The sequence below is a fragment of the Vigna umbellata genome, chromosome 8 (assembly GCF_029865625.1).
Source record: "Vigna umbellata cultivar VRB3 chromosome 8, Vumbellata_1.0, whole genome shotgun sequence".
Lineage (NCBI taxonomy): Eukaryota > Viridiplantae > Streptophyta > Magnoliopsida > Fabales > Fabaceae > Vigna > Vigna umbellata.
Window position 1 is genome coordinate 33,855,543 of NC_142172.1, and position 15,878 is coordinate 33,871,420.

General features: G+C 30.1%; 2 protein-coding genes across 2 annotated transcripts; both read left to right on the forward strand.

Moving 5' to 3' along the window:
* The first annotated feature begins 5,706 nt into the window (after nucleotides 1-5,706).
* On the forward strand, nucleotides 5,707-7,130 carry LOC124826934 (histidine-containing phosphotransfer protein 1-like). Its single transcript, XM_047299905.2, has 6 exons — nucleotides 5,707-5,907; nucleotides 6,017-6,147; nucleotides 6,267-6,335; nucleotides 6,593-6,664; nucleotides 6,754-6,826; nucleotides 6,909-7,130. The coding sequence occupies exons 1-6, from the start codon at nucleotides 5,845-5,847 to the stop codon at nucleotides 6,939-6,941; spliced, it is 441 nt and encodes a 146-aa protein (XP_047155861.2). The 5' UTR covers nucleotides 5,707-5,844; the 3' UTR covers nucleotides 6,942-7,130.
* Nucleotides 7,131-13,501: 6,371 nt separating this feature from the next.
* Nucleotides 13,502-15,421, forward strand: LOC148194550 (uncharacterized). The gene has a single exon (XM_088095829.1). The coding sequence runs from the start codon at nucleotides 13,533-13,535 to the stop codon at nucleotides 15,213-15,215; it is 1,683 nt and encodes a 560-aa protein (XP_087951955.1). The 5' UTR covers nucleotides 13,502-13,532; the 3' UTR covers nucleotides 15,216-15,421.
* Nucleotides 15,422-15,878: the final 457 nt, after the last annotated feature.

The window sequence follows — 15,878 nt, forward strand, 5'->3', positions numbered from 1 at the left end:
TGTTGAACACCATATAAAAATAAAACACATAAATTTATTGTCTTAGTTAAAAATGATGTTAACCAAAGTTGGACTCAAATTTTATCAGTGTTCTATATAAATTTTTTTGGACCCGTAAGTGACGTAAAAACTAAAAGTTAATCTCGTATGAACGTGGAACCCATCAATAACAACCACCTACCATATATCTTTCTTTTAAAAACCACAACATTTTTTCTCCGAATACTCACTCTAGAACCATAACATTTTCTATGAAAATACTGTTCAATAATACATTTCTGTCTTGGTGAAATTACTAAAAAAATGTAACTATTCTTTGTTTGCTACTGATTTTCATCTTTTCAAAACACCATTATAATTTGGGTAGCAACTTGATGCAAAGCACGGCTAATAGGTGTAGGAACGTGTGAGGTGTTGGTATGAATATGAATGGATAAGCCTTTGAGGGACCGAAGAAGTGAAGAATCAAGCATCCCAGCCACACATATTTCTGCATCAAATGGTTTGTCAGAGACAGTGTTCAACAAATTACCAAAACATCTCCTGTCTGCTTCAGAACCAAAACTTAGTTAAAAGGTAAAAACAGAGAATCCAAGTGTGAGTTTAAATTACACGTTGGATAAAAATGAGAAAGTAAAACATTATATAAAAATTAAAGATTCATTAACTCATGATGTTATAGATTTTTGGATAAAGAGTGGTGTCAATCTCTTATATAATTAGGTAAAGAGTGGTGCTCCGGTTAACCTCGTCCTTGATAATCCAACCGTACGAGTAATAGCTTCCATTACTTAAAGAACTTAAAATGCATTTAGAATTTCTGAACTTGGTCACTTTACTTTATGAGCATTTTGTTTAATGAATGGGTGGCTTTGGATACCTAAAATTCCTACATGTTTGTACTCTATGGGGGTTGCAGTGATGGGAAGGAAAGGTGCATTAAGTGCATGAAATGTAGGAAATAATATTGGATACGAAAAGCTCAGAGACAGAGAGGGTGGTCCCTTCACATCTCAGTTTTGTAGCTCCAATTATTCAGTACCATATACACAGTTTCTGATATGACACCAAACCCACGATCGACTATTTGATTGTGGAAGATAAAATCAGCAGCCTAAGCTAAGCTACAACCTGCAGATGCTGCTTTGTGTCCCCCCACTTCCTGCTCATCTCTGTAATCAACCTTTCTGTGCTTCCACTCACTACACACTCCCCACTCCATACATTTCTGTGCTACCTCTACTGAATATCACTATTATAGATGGTATTTATTAACAAGTAAATCTTAAATCTAACTCAATTTTATAAAAATTATTTATATAATAAAAATTTTATTTACATATATATTTTAAATTAATTTAGTTTTAGTCCACAAAACACTTCCAACAATATTAAAAAAAAGTGGGTTGATGCATGAATATAAATTCTAACAAAGTTCGTAAATCTTCTATACTTAAGCTAAGACTAGAATTCAGATGTATGAAGTCAATTTGTGAACAAAAACTAAATTGATATGCATATGGGTGAAAATTTTCTAAATGGATAATTTCCATTTAGAAAATACAACAATATCTCAATATTGTTTAAAGAAGAAGAATTGAAATTTGTCAGCCTCTTATAAAATAACAAGTTAAAGTGGAAAGAAATGTATAATGTTCGATAAACACTCTCTAAGTAAATATTACTAAAATAAATATTTTGAAAACAATAAATTATTGAAATGAACATTTTACTTGTCATAGACTTAAGTGGTAAAGTTAACTAGGTATTTAACATAATCTTTCTATAAGGAATTAATGTGAGTCTAAGTTCTATATTGAATAAAAATGAGAAAGTAAAGACTCATTAATCCATTGTCTTAAGTTTTTTTGTTGAAAGTGGTATCAATCCCTTATATAGTTAGGCTTAGATCTTATTGGTGTTATGTTTTCTCGGTGAACTACCTCTCTTGATAAACTCACAAGTGATATTAAAGTCAGATTCGTCTTGGTGATCGACTCAAACGAGTACAATATGATCTCTTTATCAGAAGTTTTTCTCACAATGGTTCTAGGTTAAGATGGTGGTACAAAATGGTACTTGTGATTGAAAATGCTTCCATTGGAGGAGAAGTGTACCAATATTGTGAAAGGGACTCACCCTTGAAAGGGATATGGTTAGGAATTCAAGTGTGAATCTAAGTCTTACATTAGATAGAAGTGAAAAGTGAATACTTATTAACACATTGCCTTAAGGTTTTAGGTTGATAGTTATGTTAATTTCTTATGTGATTAGACTTATGTCTTATTGGTGTTATATATCTCTTCAGTGAACTTCCTTTTCTATAAAACCTAACATTTTCAACATAAACTTTATTTTTTAATATAACTAAATATAACTGATAAAACTAAAAGCAAACATAAGAAATTAGAGACGAAAATTATTCAAAACAATATAGACATGAATCTAAGTTTTACATTAAATAAAAATAACAAAGTTAAATACATTATAAAAAATACTTAAAAATTCAGTGTATGAGATTTTTAGTTAAAAGTTACTTTAATTCCTTATGTATATCAAAATTTTCGTGAGACAATAAAAGATAATTTGTGATATCAAAGTCGACTATTTGTTTTGATAACTAAGTAATTCGAGAATTTGGATTAAAATAAAATAAAAACAGCATGAGAAACAATTAATTAAAGAATGGAATGTGATGTATAAAGTGAAAGTGAGAATAATTCCGATAATGTATTATGGAAACAGTCTATAGTTGGTGATTTTCTATCCACCACTCGCCGACACCTTTTTCCGTTTAGAATAAAAATACATTTATTTGATGTTTTCTTATTTTTTATTTTTCGCAGGAAAAAGGTGTGCCTCTTCTCTCCTGCCTGTCATTATAACCATGCCAAAATCATTTCACATTCAACTATTTCTCATCTTCATGAATAAAAATATATTCACTTGCTAAAAAGTAAAAGGAAAAGTGTGAGAAAATATTGATGAGACTGGCCTAACTTTTTTGCTTTATTTGATCTTCCATTTTTTTTCCTGGGCCAAACATATCATAAACTAATGTTTGTATGTTATTAGTTTAGGTATCTCTATTGGTATACTCTTTACACCAAAAATAGAAAAAGGTGACTGCTGGTTTACTTTTCTCATCTTTTTACAAACAATAATTATGTACCAAATGAACTCTATATTTACTCTTCTATCTAAACTTATCTCTTATACAAAATCAAATTCTTACAAAAATTAATGGAGTACTTTTTTAGGTGATCCATGTATATCAATGAAGAAATGCTAAGTTCGCAAGAGACATCAAAGAATATTCATTTATAGATGATTTTTCAATTTATAGAAAATTTTTCTTACACTCAATTCAGTAAAAATTATAAAGAACTATATACGATAATATAGAGAATGATAAAAAGTGAGTATGATATGCTATTTATAAATTTATCAGGTACATGAATAAATGACTCATAACATATGTAATTACATGTTGGAATTTTTTTTCTAAAAATAATTAATCATTATATCTATTATCTAAATTATTTTGTAACAAAAGTATTTTTAAAAATATAATTAATTTTGGAGTGTCGTGTCAAATACATGAAGTAAGAAATATGTATACATATAATATTTTGTGATGGTAAATTGTTACCATGTGAAACTATTCATAGTTATAATAAATTAACTTTTCCAACAAAATACATTAAGCATATTATTGTCTATTATATATTACATGAATATTTTTTGCTATAAAATTTTCGCACTGTCATGTACCATAATTGGAGATCAAATCTCCACGTCTTTGAGTCATATCCATGATTTTTCCCCAACAAAACAATCCATGTCAAAATAGATATCTTTTATCGAAACTATTTAACTCGAATTCATCAGATCTTCATCTCTTTCAATAAAATCTATTCAACTTTTAAACCTCTTCCATAAACTAATATCATCACTTTAAATTTAATTTCTAGGATAAGATTTATATTTATTTTTCTAAATTGACCTTATATTTAATTAAAAAACTTCTAAAACACATTCTTCAAACTGAAATTTAAGAGACTTTCAAGACACATTCTTCACACTGAAATTTATACATTTTATAGTTAAGAGACTTTCAAAACACATTTTTCACACTGAAATTTATACATCTTATATATAAGATTAAAGATTAATAAATGAAATAACATGCTTAATAAACAATAAATACTCTAACAATAGTTCTAATCCTCAGTAAAGAAGTACACTTTAATTCAACCTCATGATATCATCTTATAAGATAAAATTTGCGTCTTTTGTAATAAGAAAAATTAAAAAACTGTAATTGTACAGCTGTCATGACTAAAAAACTAAACTTGCTACTTCATAATCAGAGAGAAAAATCTAAAGTGTGGGGCAGAGATGCCATATTCTATGGTAAATTGTCGCTTTTGGAAATAATTAATAGCGGTTGTTCATGAGAAGCATCACCAATGAAACATCGACAACAAGAGAAAGTACAACAAATACGAGAGCAGCAGCAGCAGCAACTTTTGATATGTGATAATAATGAGTCTCTATTCTATGCGATTACACACACTTATTACCATGCTTCACAGTCTTGGAAGAGATAGCGATAGATTGGAACTGTGAAGATAACAACATAAGATATGTGAAATAGCCACAACCAGATTAATCTTAAACTGACACATAAGTTCATTTTTTTATTATATGTTACCTACAACACCTTGGAAAAGACAAAGTTCATTAAAAATATCTCTAAATGCCCTCTACAAACTTTCTCTTCCCTTCTCTTCATGACAGCAAGCTTGTGTTGCAAAGAAAAATAGAATATTGTTGCCCCTTACTTCACCCATATTCTTCATTCGATTCTTTCTTTGACTTTTTAAGAATTTAAAACGTGTAACAACTATAGAACAAGCAATTTCTTCGAAAAACTATATCAAAGAATTACCCTTTTAAACTTGATCATATATTTACAACAACTTTACTGCTATGTCAGCCGAATAGAGTTAAAAATGCTGTTCTTTCGGGTATATATATTATCCTTCTAGTGAATAAAAGCAGTAATACGTTATGGTTTGTATATATGTATATATCATACTACTTTTGCTTTTTATGATATACCGAACACAGAATAAAACTTATGGGTTGTGTTTGGTTCGTTTTTAGTAGTTTATTAAATGATACCTCTTTGGGTATATAATGATCCGGAAGTTAGGTTAGGTTAGGTTCGTTTTATTGCTTTTGCAGTTCAAAAACTGCCAATTTAAGCTTAGTTTAGCAAGAATTTACAGGTAAGTGTGAAGTGAGAAGAAAGTTGGTGTCTTGACTTTGAAAAGAAAAAATTGGCATCATCCCAATATAAGCAAAGTCAGCACCTCGGGTTAAGGGGTGGAATTCAAAATGATAAGCTTGCTTTTGAGAAAATAATAATAATAATGCATCAAGAAGAGATAAAGATGGAGGTAACGTCTACCAATCTGCTAAGAAATAAAAAGAGGGGGCAATAATTACCGAATGAAAAAAGAAAGAAACATGGATGGTACGTGGCGTAAGTTTTAGATTAGATCTATTGATCCTTTTTAATTTAAACTATTATGGGTGAAGGTGGCCATAAATGATAGGTTCATGGGGAAGCAATGAACAGGAATACTATAAGTGACTGCCTTTGAAAACTGTTACCACATTATAAATATATGCATATTATTATTATTATATAAAACACACATGATAGTTGTCTCATCTCATGTATAAAATAAAAACCACACTATATATAAACTAGGCAGCAGAAGAAATGAGTAGCTAAAATATTGAGTGAGTGGTTAGAGCTTGAGACTAACAATGGACGGTCTAGTTCAGCTGCAGAAGAACCTCGTTGATTACACTGCTTCTCTATTTCATGAGGTAACTCAGTATATGCTTTAAAAGAAAGGTTCACGAGTTATGTTTACTGGTTTATCTGATTTCTGGTTTACTTTGTTATCTCCGGGGTGTCTTTGTTTTCTTCAAAAAGGGTTTTTTAGATGAACAATTTAACCAGCTTCAGCAACTTCAAGATGAAAGTAACCCAGATTTTGTGGTTGAAGTGGTCACTCTCTTTTTTGAAGACGCCGAGAGGCTTCTTAACGAGCTCTCGAAAACACTGTAAGGGCACTGCAATATCCTGTTTTATTATACATCTTTAGACCAAGGAATCATGTCTCTTTGGGAACCTCTTTCCTGTCTCTACTCTTGAATAATGTTGATTCATTTGGCTCTAACAGAGGCCAACCTAGCATTGATTTTAAAAAGTTGGATGCTCATGTTCATCAGTTGAAGGGTAGCAGCTCCAGGTAGAATTTTCCTCAAAACAAACCATGTTGGTAATGTTGTCTTTGTTTTCTTAAGTCGGTGGAAGTTGTATCCACCTTCTGTCACTAGAAATACAACATTTTTAGTCTCAGTTCAGTTGTTTTGTTTTTGCCAGTAACATGTAGCATAGTGGCATGACCCTCATCTTTGTTTTTGCCAATACACGTCCATTTGTCTTACCTCACTATTTGGTGTTTATACAAGTATCTTAAATTTGATCAAGTTATTGGAAATGTAGCATTGGAGCACAGAGAGTTCACAGAGTCTGCATTTCCTTCCGAAACTCTTGCGAGGAGCAAAATGTTGAAGGGTAAGGTTTCCATATCAAAACACACTTCACTAATATGGTGTGTGTTAAAATCTTCATATGTTAATATGAAATAAAATCTTGGTGTTCAGGTGTCTTAAAAACTTGCAACAAGTGACACATGAGTACTCCTTGGTGAAAAACAAGCTTGAAACTCTCCTCAGGGTAAGGGCATATGGTGCTTTCTATAAAATCCTGAGAAGCCTTAAAATTTTTAGTTTTTATCTTTTGACTTGTGTGATTGTAGATGGAGCAACAGATTTTGGCTGCTGGTGGATAGGTTTGTGGGTAGTGTGACACGAAGCAGAATGGTTTGCTGCAACTAGAATTTGGAAATAACACTCAGAACAACCATGTCTAATCTGCAAACCAAACAGACCCACTTCTATGTTGTATTTTTCACTTTGTGTATGATTTTGTCAAGTGGATCATGGTCTTGAAATTTATCATTTGAGCAAGAGTTGACCTATATTTAGTCCAAAATTTTTGCCAACGAAATGTCATCTATAATATGCACATCCTAATGCAGGGGCAAACGAGTTCTCATAATGTGAATCCCTCAAACACAGATTGCAAAACTACATTCATTTACGTTCCACTAGCACTGGCCATGCACCTGCTTTTAGAATTCGATATATAGCAAGCATGTTTTTCGACAGTCACAAATTTGTCAGCAATGAACTGAGAAATCCTAGAGTAAATTGAGAGTAACAATCAGAATGAATTGAGAATATTTTAAATAGAATGATACTGACAGTTGGAATAGTTTTGCAGTGTTTTCCATTATCGGAGTATGTAAGAATTTGTTGTTTAGAAGGAATGGAAGGTGGTGGTTGGTGTTGATGTGTTGTGAGGAAAATTTGTAGTTAGGATTATTCAATGTTGTTTGGTCTGAAATGAGGTACATTGAATGCATTGGTGTATTTTAGAAGGTCAACTTGTTTCAGATACGTGAGATGTCTCCTGGTCAGCACGTCATTTGCAGACAAGATCCAAAACCAAGCCAAGATAGCTGTAATAATCACTCATGACAGAGTAGCTCGCCATTTTTTTTTTCTCCTCAGTCACCGAAGACCATCTTTATTAATAAATATCAAACATTTTTTATACCACACACTTATCTAAACGATATGAAACTATTCCATGTATATAGTCAGATTTTCACAGCATATCATCAAGTTCAATTTTGTAGTTTAAGAAAATAATAGTAGTTTAGAAGTTGGTAGTGTTCTTCTGATAAGGAATCTATAAAGATTAAAATGGTGTTATGGGAAAGATCCAAAACGTTGGTATGACAAGTTTTGGTCTTATCTACTTGCAAAGTTATTTTGACTATTAGTTTCCAGCTGGGTTGTTTCTGTTTGGAGTTATTATTAGAAATTCTACATTGATATAGGTCAATTTAAAATAGATAAATTTAAGATGGATAAGTAGGTCCAAATTTAACTTTACAAATTGATTTGGTAAGGTTAAATTAAGTTTAAGTTCACTAATCAATAATTTTATCTATGTTTTACTTTTCTTCATATTACATCTCTTCGATAAGGTATGTGTATGCATGTATCTAAAACAATAAGGAGAGTCCATAATATGATAGTTAAAAATTTTTATCATAATGCAATTATAAATAAATCGTAAAATCATTTTTATTTATGAGTATTGATTTATTTACACTAAATTGTTAATTATATTAACTCGTGTTATTAAAAAATAATACAAATTCAATCTGACTTAATTTATTTTATTCACAATAAAACGGGTCATTCGGTCTAATTCAATTCGACTCACCACGGTTGGTCATTTAGTGAGTCAATTTAATTCAACTTATTTATTAATAAGTCGAAAAAATTTGAATCTGACTCGACCTACCATGGGTTGGCGTGTTAAACGTGTTGGACTTACCTAATTACAAGTTTTTTTAAATAAAAAAAATTACATTTCTTTTTGTAATTCAAATTTAAATAATTTCACTCTAAAATAACAATTTAAAATAAAAAAAATTCACATACAACTCAAACGTAATCTAAAAGCAAACCCAAAAACGAATAAATAAGTTTATAATATTGATAATTTTTGTGTCACTTATTGATTTATAAGATTAGAGTCTTGAATGGATAAATTTATAATATTTTACTCTCTTGAAACATCTATTTCTTTATTTTCATTTACAATATAATACATATGTTAACTAATAATATTCAAACACAAAATAATAAATAATTAAATTAAACTAGGTGGGTTGGTGAGTCAACATGGATAACTTGACTCACCACGGGTTCACTCCGGATGAACCTGAGTTCTAAGTAAACCAGATTGAAACTTGTCCCATATAAAAAATTTCATTTTTTTCAAATCCAACTTGGTCTGAACCCGTGATAAGCCGAATTGACCCGCGGGTTCTAATCCACTTTTACAACACTATTAATAATTTTAACAAAATCTATTCATAAACACTTCCTGGTATTACATTAGCATCTCTTTTAGGCCTTGTTCACATGGGAGGATTTGTGAGAGATGATTTGGGGGAGAGTGATTGAATGGATTTGAAGAGATTTGAGGGTAAATTTTTTGTTGTTTGTTTGAGTGAATTTGAAGGTAATTGAGAGTAGATTTGGAAGTAAAGTTTGTAAGAATTAGTGTAGGATTTGATTGATGTGACAAATTTAAAAAATTTGTTTAAATGGTAGGAAATTAAAGATTACCAAAATGTCCCTAGTTATATTTAATTGAAAGAATGTTTATAAAAAGTAAAAAATTAACATTAATTATTAAAATTAATTTTAAAAATGTACAAAATGGTGCTCTACCTAAACCGTGCTAGGGTTTTACAAACCAACTACGCAAGAACCCTCAGGGGCCGTCCAGAACAAAATAAGGAAGAAAGATGGTGGCTGACAAGACCCGAGTAGGGGGAGAACCTCGACGAAATCGACAGAGAACTTGTCCTTTCGAATTGAGAAGTTGCAAGAGATCCAAGACGAGCTGGAAAAGGTACCAATTCTTCAATATCCCACTCGCTTTCCTTCTTCCTCTTTTTTTGTTTTTTCAATATCGTGGATTACGAATCTTCCCTCGTCTTTTTTTGAGGTTTTTATGTGACGTTGGAAATGTGACTCTGCTTTTGGAGCCTCCGAATTGCACGTGCTAAATGTGATTGCTTTTATGTTTGATTATCTGTTTCTGGTTTCGGAACGTGTTGTTTGTGCTTTGTTTTATTTGTTGGCTATGTTGTTTTAGATCAACGAAGAAGTCAGCGAATACAGGGGAACTGAATACATAAATTGGGAATCGAATACAAGTTTTTTTATATATGTGAGTGTAACCGTAACCGAATACGGTTTACATATAATCGAATAACTGCATGCATGTTTTTCATTGTGGTATTTTAGAATAACTCGAGGGTAAAGTTGACTTTTTAAACAAAATCCTCTCAAATTCGAACAACATCGCGGGTGATAAAAATATAACATATCTCGCAAATCCATTTAAATTATTCTTCGCAAATTTATTCAAACGAACACATTTTAATCAACGCTCGTATTTCTTTTGAACAGGGTAATTCTTCATGCGAACAGAGCGTTAATGGAAATTTCAGTTGTAATTTCTTAGTTTCTTCATATTTTTTATTTTTAGTCTTCTTGGATTTCTACTTACCTATGCCAAGTTTAATATCAATTAATTACTTTTTTATCAGTTATATTCTTAACATGTATTATAATCTTAAGTAATTTATACGTATACTTGTGTTTTTCTTATTGTGTTTCATCGGATAGAAATAGTAAAATAGTAAATTACACAACTATTTTAGTCACAACTTCGTAAAATGTAACAAAGCATGTAAAATGATTTGGTAGAGGACCTGTATAAAATATATAATATTTAAAAATACATCCTATAAAGCTGAAAGAAATATACATAAATTAAAATATTTACAAGAAATAAGTTCAAATAAAATATTTATTTTCAAGTGTATATAATAAAATCATTGCAAGTCACAATAAATATATATATATATATATATATATATATATATATATATATGAGGATAAGTTATTAAAACAATTTTTTTATCATAAGAAATTATATATAAAAAGAGACATTTAATTAACAAATAAAAACAATTCAATCTCATTCAAATAAAATCTTAAACCAATAATATAGGTTATACATTATCTATTTATCAAGGGTATTTAACAATATAAATATCATATGACACATCTTGAAAGATTAAGTATTTACATATTAACATATAATCTAATTCAAAACTTAATTTACAAGTAAATTCAAGAATAATCAATTATGGTAAATTTATTATAATCAATATCACACTTTATTTTGTCATTACTTAATATTTTATCTTGTATAACTGGATCATTAGAAGTAAGAAGAGATTTATGTAACTACAAATTGATATAATTCTCAATGCTTAATACATAAATCAATAAACAATTCGTATATCATTTCAACTATCTAACTTCAAATTCATAGAAGTTTCGTCATTCTCAATAATCAATTCCATACAACATGATTAACTTAAACAAACAAAAATAAACTTATTTAAATGATGATTTTTTCACTAAAGCAAAAATTGAATTTAAAATAAGATTGATTTTAAACTCTATTATCGCTCAGTAAAAATAAGCTAACAGTAAGGTTTTTGGATTTATGTTCTATTCTATTTTTATTTGAGTGAAAATATAAGAAAACTAAACTCTTGTACCAACAAAAAAAAAATTCAAATGTTTATTCAAATCCACTTTACCAAATATAATTTCAAACAATTCAAAATATCAACGATTCAAAATTTACTCAAACAATATCCTTTACTCATTTCAATTAAACATTACCCATTATTATATTTTTAGTTCACAATACCCTTAAATTAATGCAATTTAACAACTAAAAAATAACAGTTCGCCAAATAAACTTATCAACATGAATATTCAATTCAAAATATTCTAAAATAAGTATTTATTAACCCAAAATTAAAAAACAATCAATTTAAACAAAACATCATCCTAGTATAGAAACCAAAACTTTGTCACCAAGTTACATTCACATCAATATCATCTATCTTAACATCTATTAAAAACATAAATAGTTTCCTTATTTATATTTTTTATTGTAAAGAAAGTCCTAATTCAAACACATACTTACTCAAAATCTAAAAACCTAAAGCAAAATATAAAAACAATTAAATTTAAGTATGAGTTTAAACAAGTTAAGATATTTTTTTCAACTCTTCACCAAAATTAATGACAAAATTATAAAATAAATAAATAACAAATAATCTCTAAGTAAATAGGAACTTAATCTATTTAAAAATCTAATTAATTAAAATTGATCCTTAAACCGCCAACCTACAATCAAGTATGATTTAAAATAAACTAGATATAAAAGACCTTAAAAAAAGAGAAGATATTTGTTAAGAGAAGAAAAAGAAAAGAGAAATTTAGGATGTTACAATTTTATTAGAAACAAATAATTATAGTATTTTCTAGTTCATGTCAAATTTTTCGTTGTAAGAAAAATAATTATTTTATTTATCACATTAAGATTTTTATAATAACAATAATTCAATAGATAAACACGGTGAAAGTGTCTTGAAAATACGAATCCACGTGCTTACGTTGGTATTAGTCAGGAATTTTCCAACATTTCTTATTATACCTCAACTATTTTTATTCTTATTTCTTATTATTTTAAGTATGCGCAAAAACATGTGTCTATTGTTTAAAATTCAGATTATGATAAACCAAATTCTAAATTAGTTTAGATATATAACTCAGAAGTTGGAGGAGAAATAGGATTTGTTAAAGGTGATAGTTGGAGACTCATAGACTCTTCTATTGACCAGCTCAATACGAACAAGTTTGATTATTAAAAAACATTTATTGCAATAAGTGAGATTTTAAATATATTTTAAAATCTTATATATCGTTCTATTTATTTATTAAACGTTAAACTTTTGAAATTTTTCATTTATATTTAACTGTGATTTTTAAAGTTTAAGATACTATCAATTACTCTTTTATTATTTATATATTTACTTTTAATAACTTTACATACATCGTAATATATATAAAAATAAAAATGATAAACTACAAGTATTATAAATATTGTGTTAAAGCTAATCATGTTTATTCATTAAAAAATGGAAAGAGTAATATTTATTTCTAAAATATAGCATGACTCAATCAAGACCTTTCTATATGATATTTAAAGACCTTTAATATAAATTCAATGAATACAATAAATTTTTTATCTAATAATATAATGGTTTTCAGAGTTCAAATTTATCCTAATATTAATAATCGATCAATGTTTACGATCTCTAACTTCTGTGTTTATTCATCACTCAAGTCCTTTCCAAATCCCAAAACTTTGATATTGGACGTATTATGATTATCACAATTGTCAAATCAATTGATTAGTTGCTAATTAATACGGAGTAGGTTTGCTTCTCAATGACATGTATTTAAAAAATAATAATATTTCTTTTCAACTGCAGTTTAATAAAATAGTGTACTTAGATTTTTTACATTACAATATTTATTTATACACCATAACAAATATATACATATAAAGAAATTAGTTATTATTTTTGTAATAAATTGAACTTTTTGTGAAAAGAAAAGCGTGGGGAGCGAAGGGATAGAAGCGTTTGGAGTCTGAAAAATGAAGAGATGATTGGGGGCCCAAAATTTGAATTCGAAAAGCGAACAGACAAACAGAGACCTATCCCTCTACATCCCATTCTGTGGTATTGTTTCAAACCACACTATATATATCCTTCCTAACACCACATCCTCTGCCGTAACAAGATAACGAGACAAAACCCTAGATAACCCCTTTTCTTCAACCTCTCAGTATGGCCAAAAAGAAAATGTCTCATTCAGCCAATTCTCAAGAACCCAAGCACTCCCAAAACGAAACACAAACCATATCAATGGCTACCCTGACCGATGATTCCTATCTTCAACAGATTCAGAGCCTCAGAAACCTCAATGCCAAACTTCTTAAGGAGACCGCTGAGCGCCGCCAACAGATTGACTCCCTCCAGTCGGAGCTACACTGCTCCGCCATCTCCAACAACGACATAGTCGCTGCCTTCGACTTAGAGAAGGTAGTCACTTCGGTTGTCGTGGACAGCCACGTCAAGGAGATGAATCTCTTATTTGGCACACTCCTTGGAGAGAAGAATCGCGAGGTTGAACGTCTCCATCGTGAACGGGAAAGCCTCGCTGTGCGGTTCCAGAACGAGACGAAGCTGTTTGAGGAGAGTGTAAAGAGGGAGGGGAAGCTTCGAGAAGAAGCGGAGAAGCTTAGGTTGGAAGGTGAAAATATGTTGTTGCAGAAACAGAGAGACGTCTCGGAGTTGAAAATGGAGCGAGATTCGGCCCTGAAGAGCTCTCGAGAATCGTTTGAGGCTGTTGAAACGTTGAAGGAAGAGATTGAAGGGTTGAGAAGAGGGAAGGATGAGTTTGTGAAGCTAAGCAAAAGTCAGAAGCAGAAAATAGGTAATCTTGAAGAGGAGTTGACACGAGTCAACGAGTCTTTGAAGATGCAAGAGGAGTCCATGCGTGTCAGGCTTGACAGTGCGGACGAGAAACTTGGTCTTGCGACGCAGAGGGTGGAGGAGATGACGAGGGAGATCAGTTCCTTGATCGAGGAGAAGAAGAAGATAGAAAAGGTTGTTGAGACGTTGACGGAGGAGAATGTTGGTGTTCGTAAGAGTTTGAATGTGGCTATGAAGGATTTGGGTGATAAGCAGCATGAGGTTGATGAAGCTCTTAGAGTCAAAGGTGAAATAGAGGAGGTGAAGGTTAATCTAGAAAGTGAAATTGTTGGTTTGAGAGTCAAAATCAAAGAATTGGAAGAGTCTTACATGAAGTTTGAAAAGGAAAACTTGCAGTTGCTTTCAGAAGTTGACACTTATAGAAGTGCTGTGAAAGAGGTGGAAGTTGAGAAGGAAAAGATGAAGAAAGAGTTTGAGGAGGAAAAGAAGAAAATGGAGAAATTAGAGCTGCTAACTGCAAAATTGCAGGAAACGGTTGTGAAGAGAGATGCTGATATGGGACAAATGAGAAGTGATAGAGATAAGCTGGGTGAGAATGAAAAGAAGCTGGAGGGCAATGTGAGTGTTTTGAGAAAGGAAAATGAGGCATTGCAGAGTAAGCTTTTGGAGGCAAGAAAGGAAGTTGAGGATGTGAGCGCTAAGATTGATGTTTGGTGCAAAAATTGGAACAAAGCCCTTGCACTGTTGCAGCATACGGCTACACTTGTGTCTCAACAGAAGGATATTGAAGAGGAGGTGATCCGAAATGGTAAGAATGTTGAAGAAATGGAAGAAATAGCTGTTGAAGAAGTGGAAAAAATAAAGAAGGCATTTGAAAGCAAAGAGGAGATGCTGGATGAAATGAAGCAGAAGGTGGTTTCATTGAACAAGTCTGTGGTGGATGCTCACAAAAGTAAGAACATATGGACTGTGTTATCTTCTGCAACTACAATTTTTGCTGCTGCTTTGGTTGCTTATGTTGCTAGAGGACGTTGAATCATTATCCTATTAACTTAGATGAATAACTTTATATCTTACTTGTAATATGATCAAGATGGTTTAGCCGAATATGAATGTCTTGATCTTTATAAAATTTTATCCTTATTATATAGAACAATATGTTGTTTGTTATAATGTTTTTGGCAGGAGAAATGGTTTAGTATTTCAGAGTAACTAAGCAATATATTTTGTTAATTTCTGCATGTGTTTTTTTGGGATTTATATCATTTCTTAACATCTGTTTTTTGTAATTATGTGTGTTACTTAAAAATATAAAATCACAAATTATATATATTTGTTTTTTTTAATTGTGTTTTCATATAATTTTAACCATAAGTAAGATATTATATTTTCAAAACATTTTGGGAACTGTAATTAAGTTTTTTAATGACATGTAAGAATAATTTATGATATTAAAGTAAATACGATTATTAAAGTAAAAAATGTTTATATAATATTAATGTACAAATAAAATTTATAATAAAAATACTATAAGTCAATATTCAGTTTCATATTTTTATAATTTTAAATTTTATTTTTAATATAAATACACGATTATTAAAGAAATGTTATAGTTAAATAGTATTCTTTATAGAAGATATTTTTATAAGTTTTTAATTTTTTAGTAGTTATTGATAAAAAAAATATTATATTTATAAA

What these genes read in the sequence shown, in the direction of transcription:
- LOC124826934 (XM_047299905.2), top strand. Translation starts at nt 5,845, where the DNA reads ATGGACGGTCTAGTTCAGCTGCAGAAGAACCTCGTTGATTACACTGCT. An exon ending in CTGCTTCTCTATTTCATGAG is followed by an intron (nt 5,908 to 6,016) that starts GTAACTCAGTAT and finishes TTCTTCAAAAAG; the next exon opens with GGTTTTTTAGATGAACAATT. An exon ending in AACGAGCTCTCGAAAACACT is followed by an intron (nt 6,148 to 6,266) that starts GTAAGGGCACTG and finishes TGGCTCTAACAG; the next exon opens with AGGCCAACCTAGCATTGATT.
- LOC148194550 (XM_088095829.1), top strand. Translation starts at nt 13,533, where the DNA reads ATGGCCAAAAAGAAAATGTCTCATTCAGCCAATTCTCAAGAACCCAAG.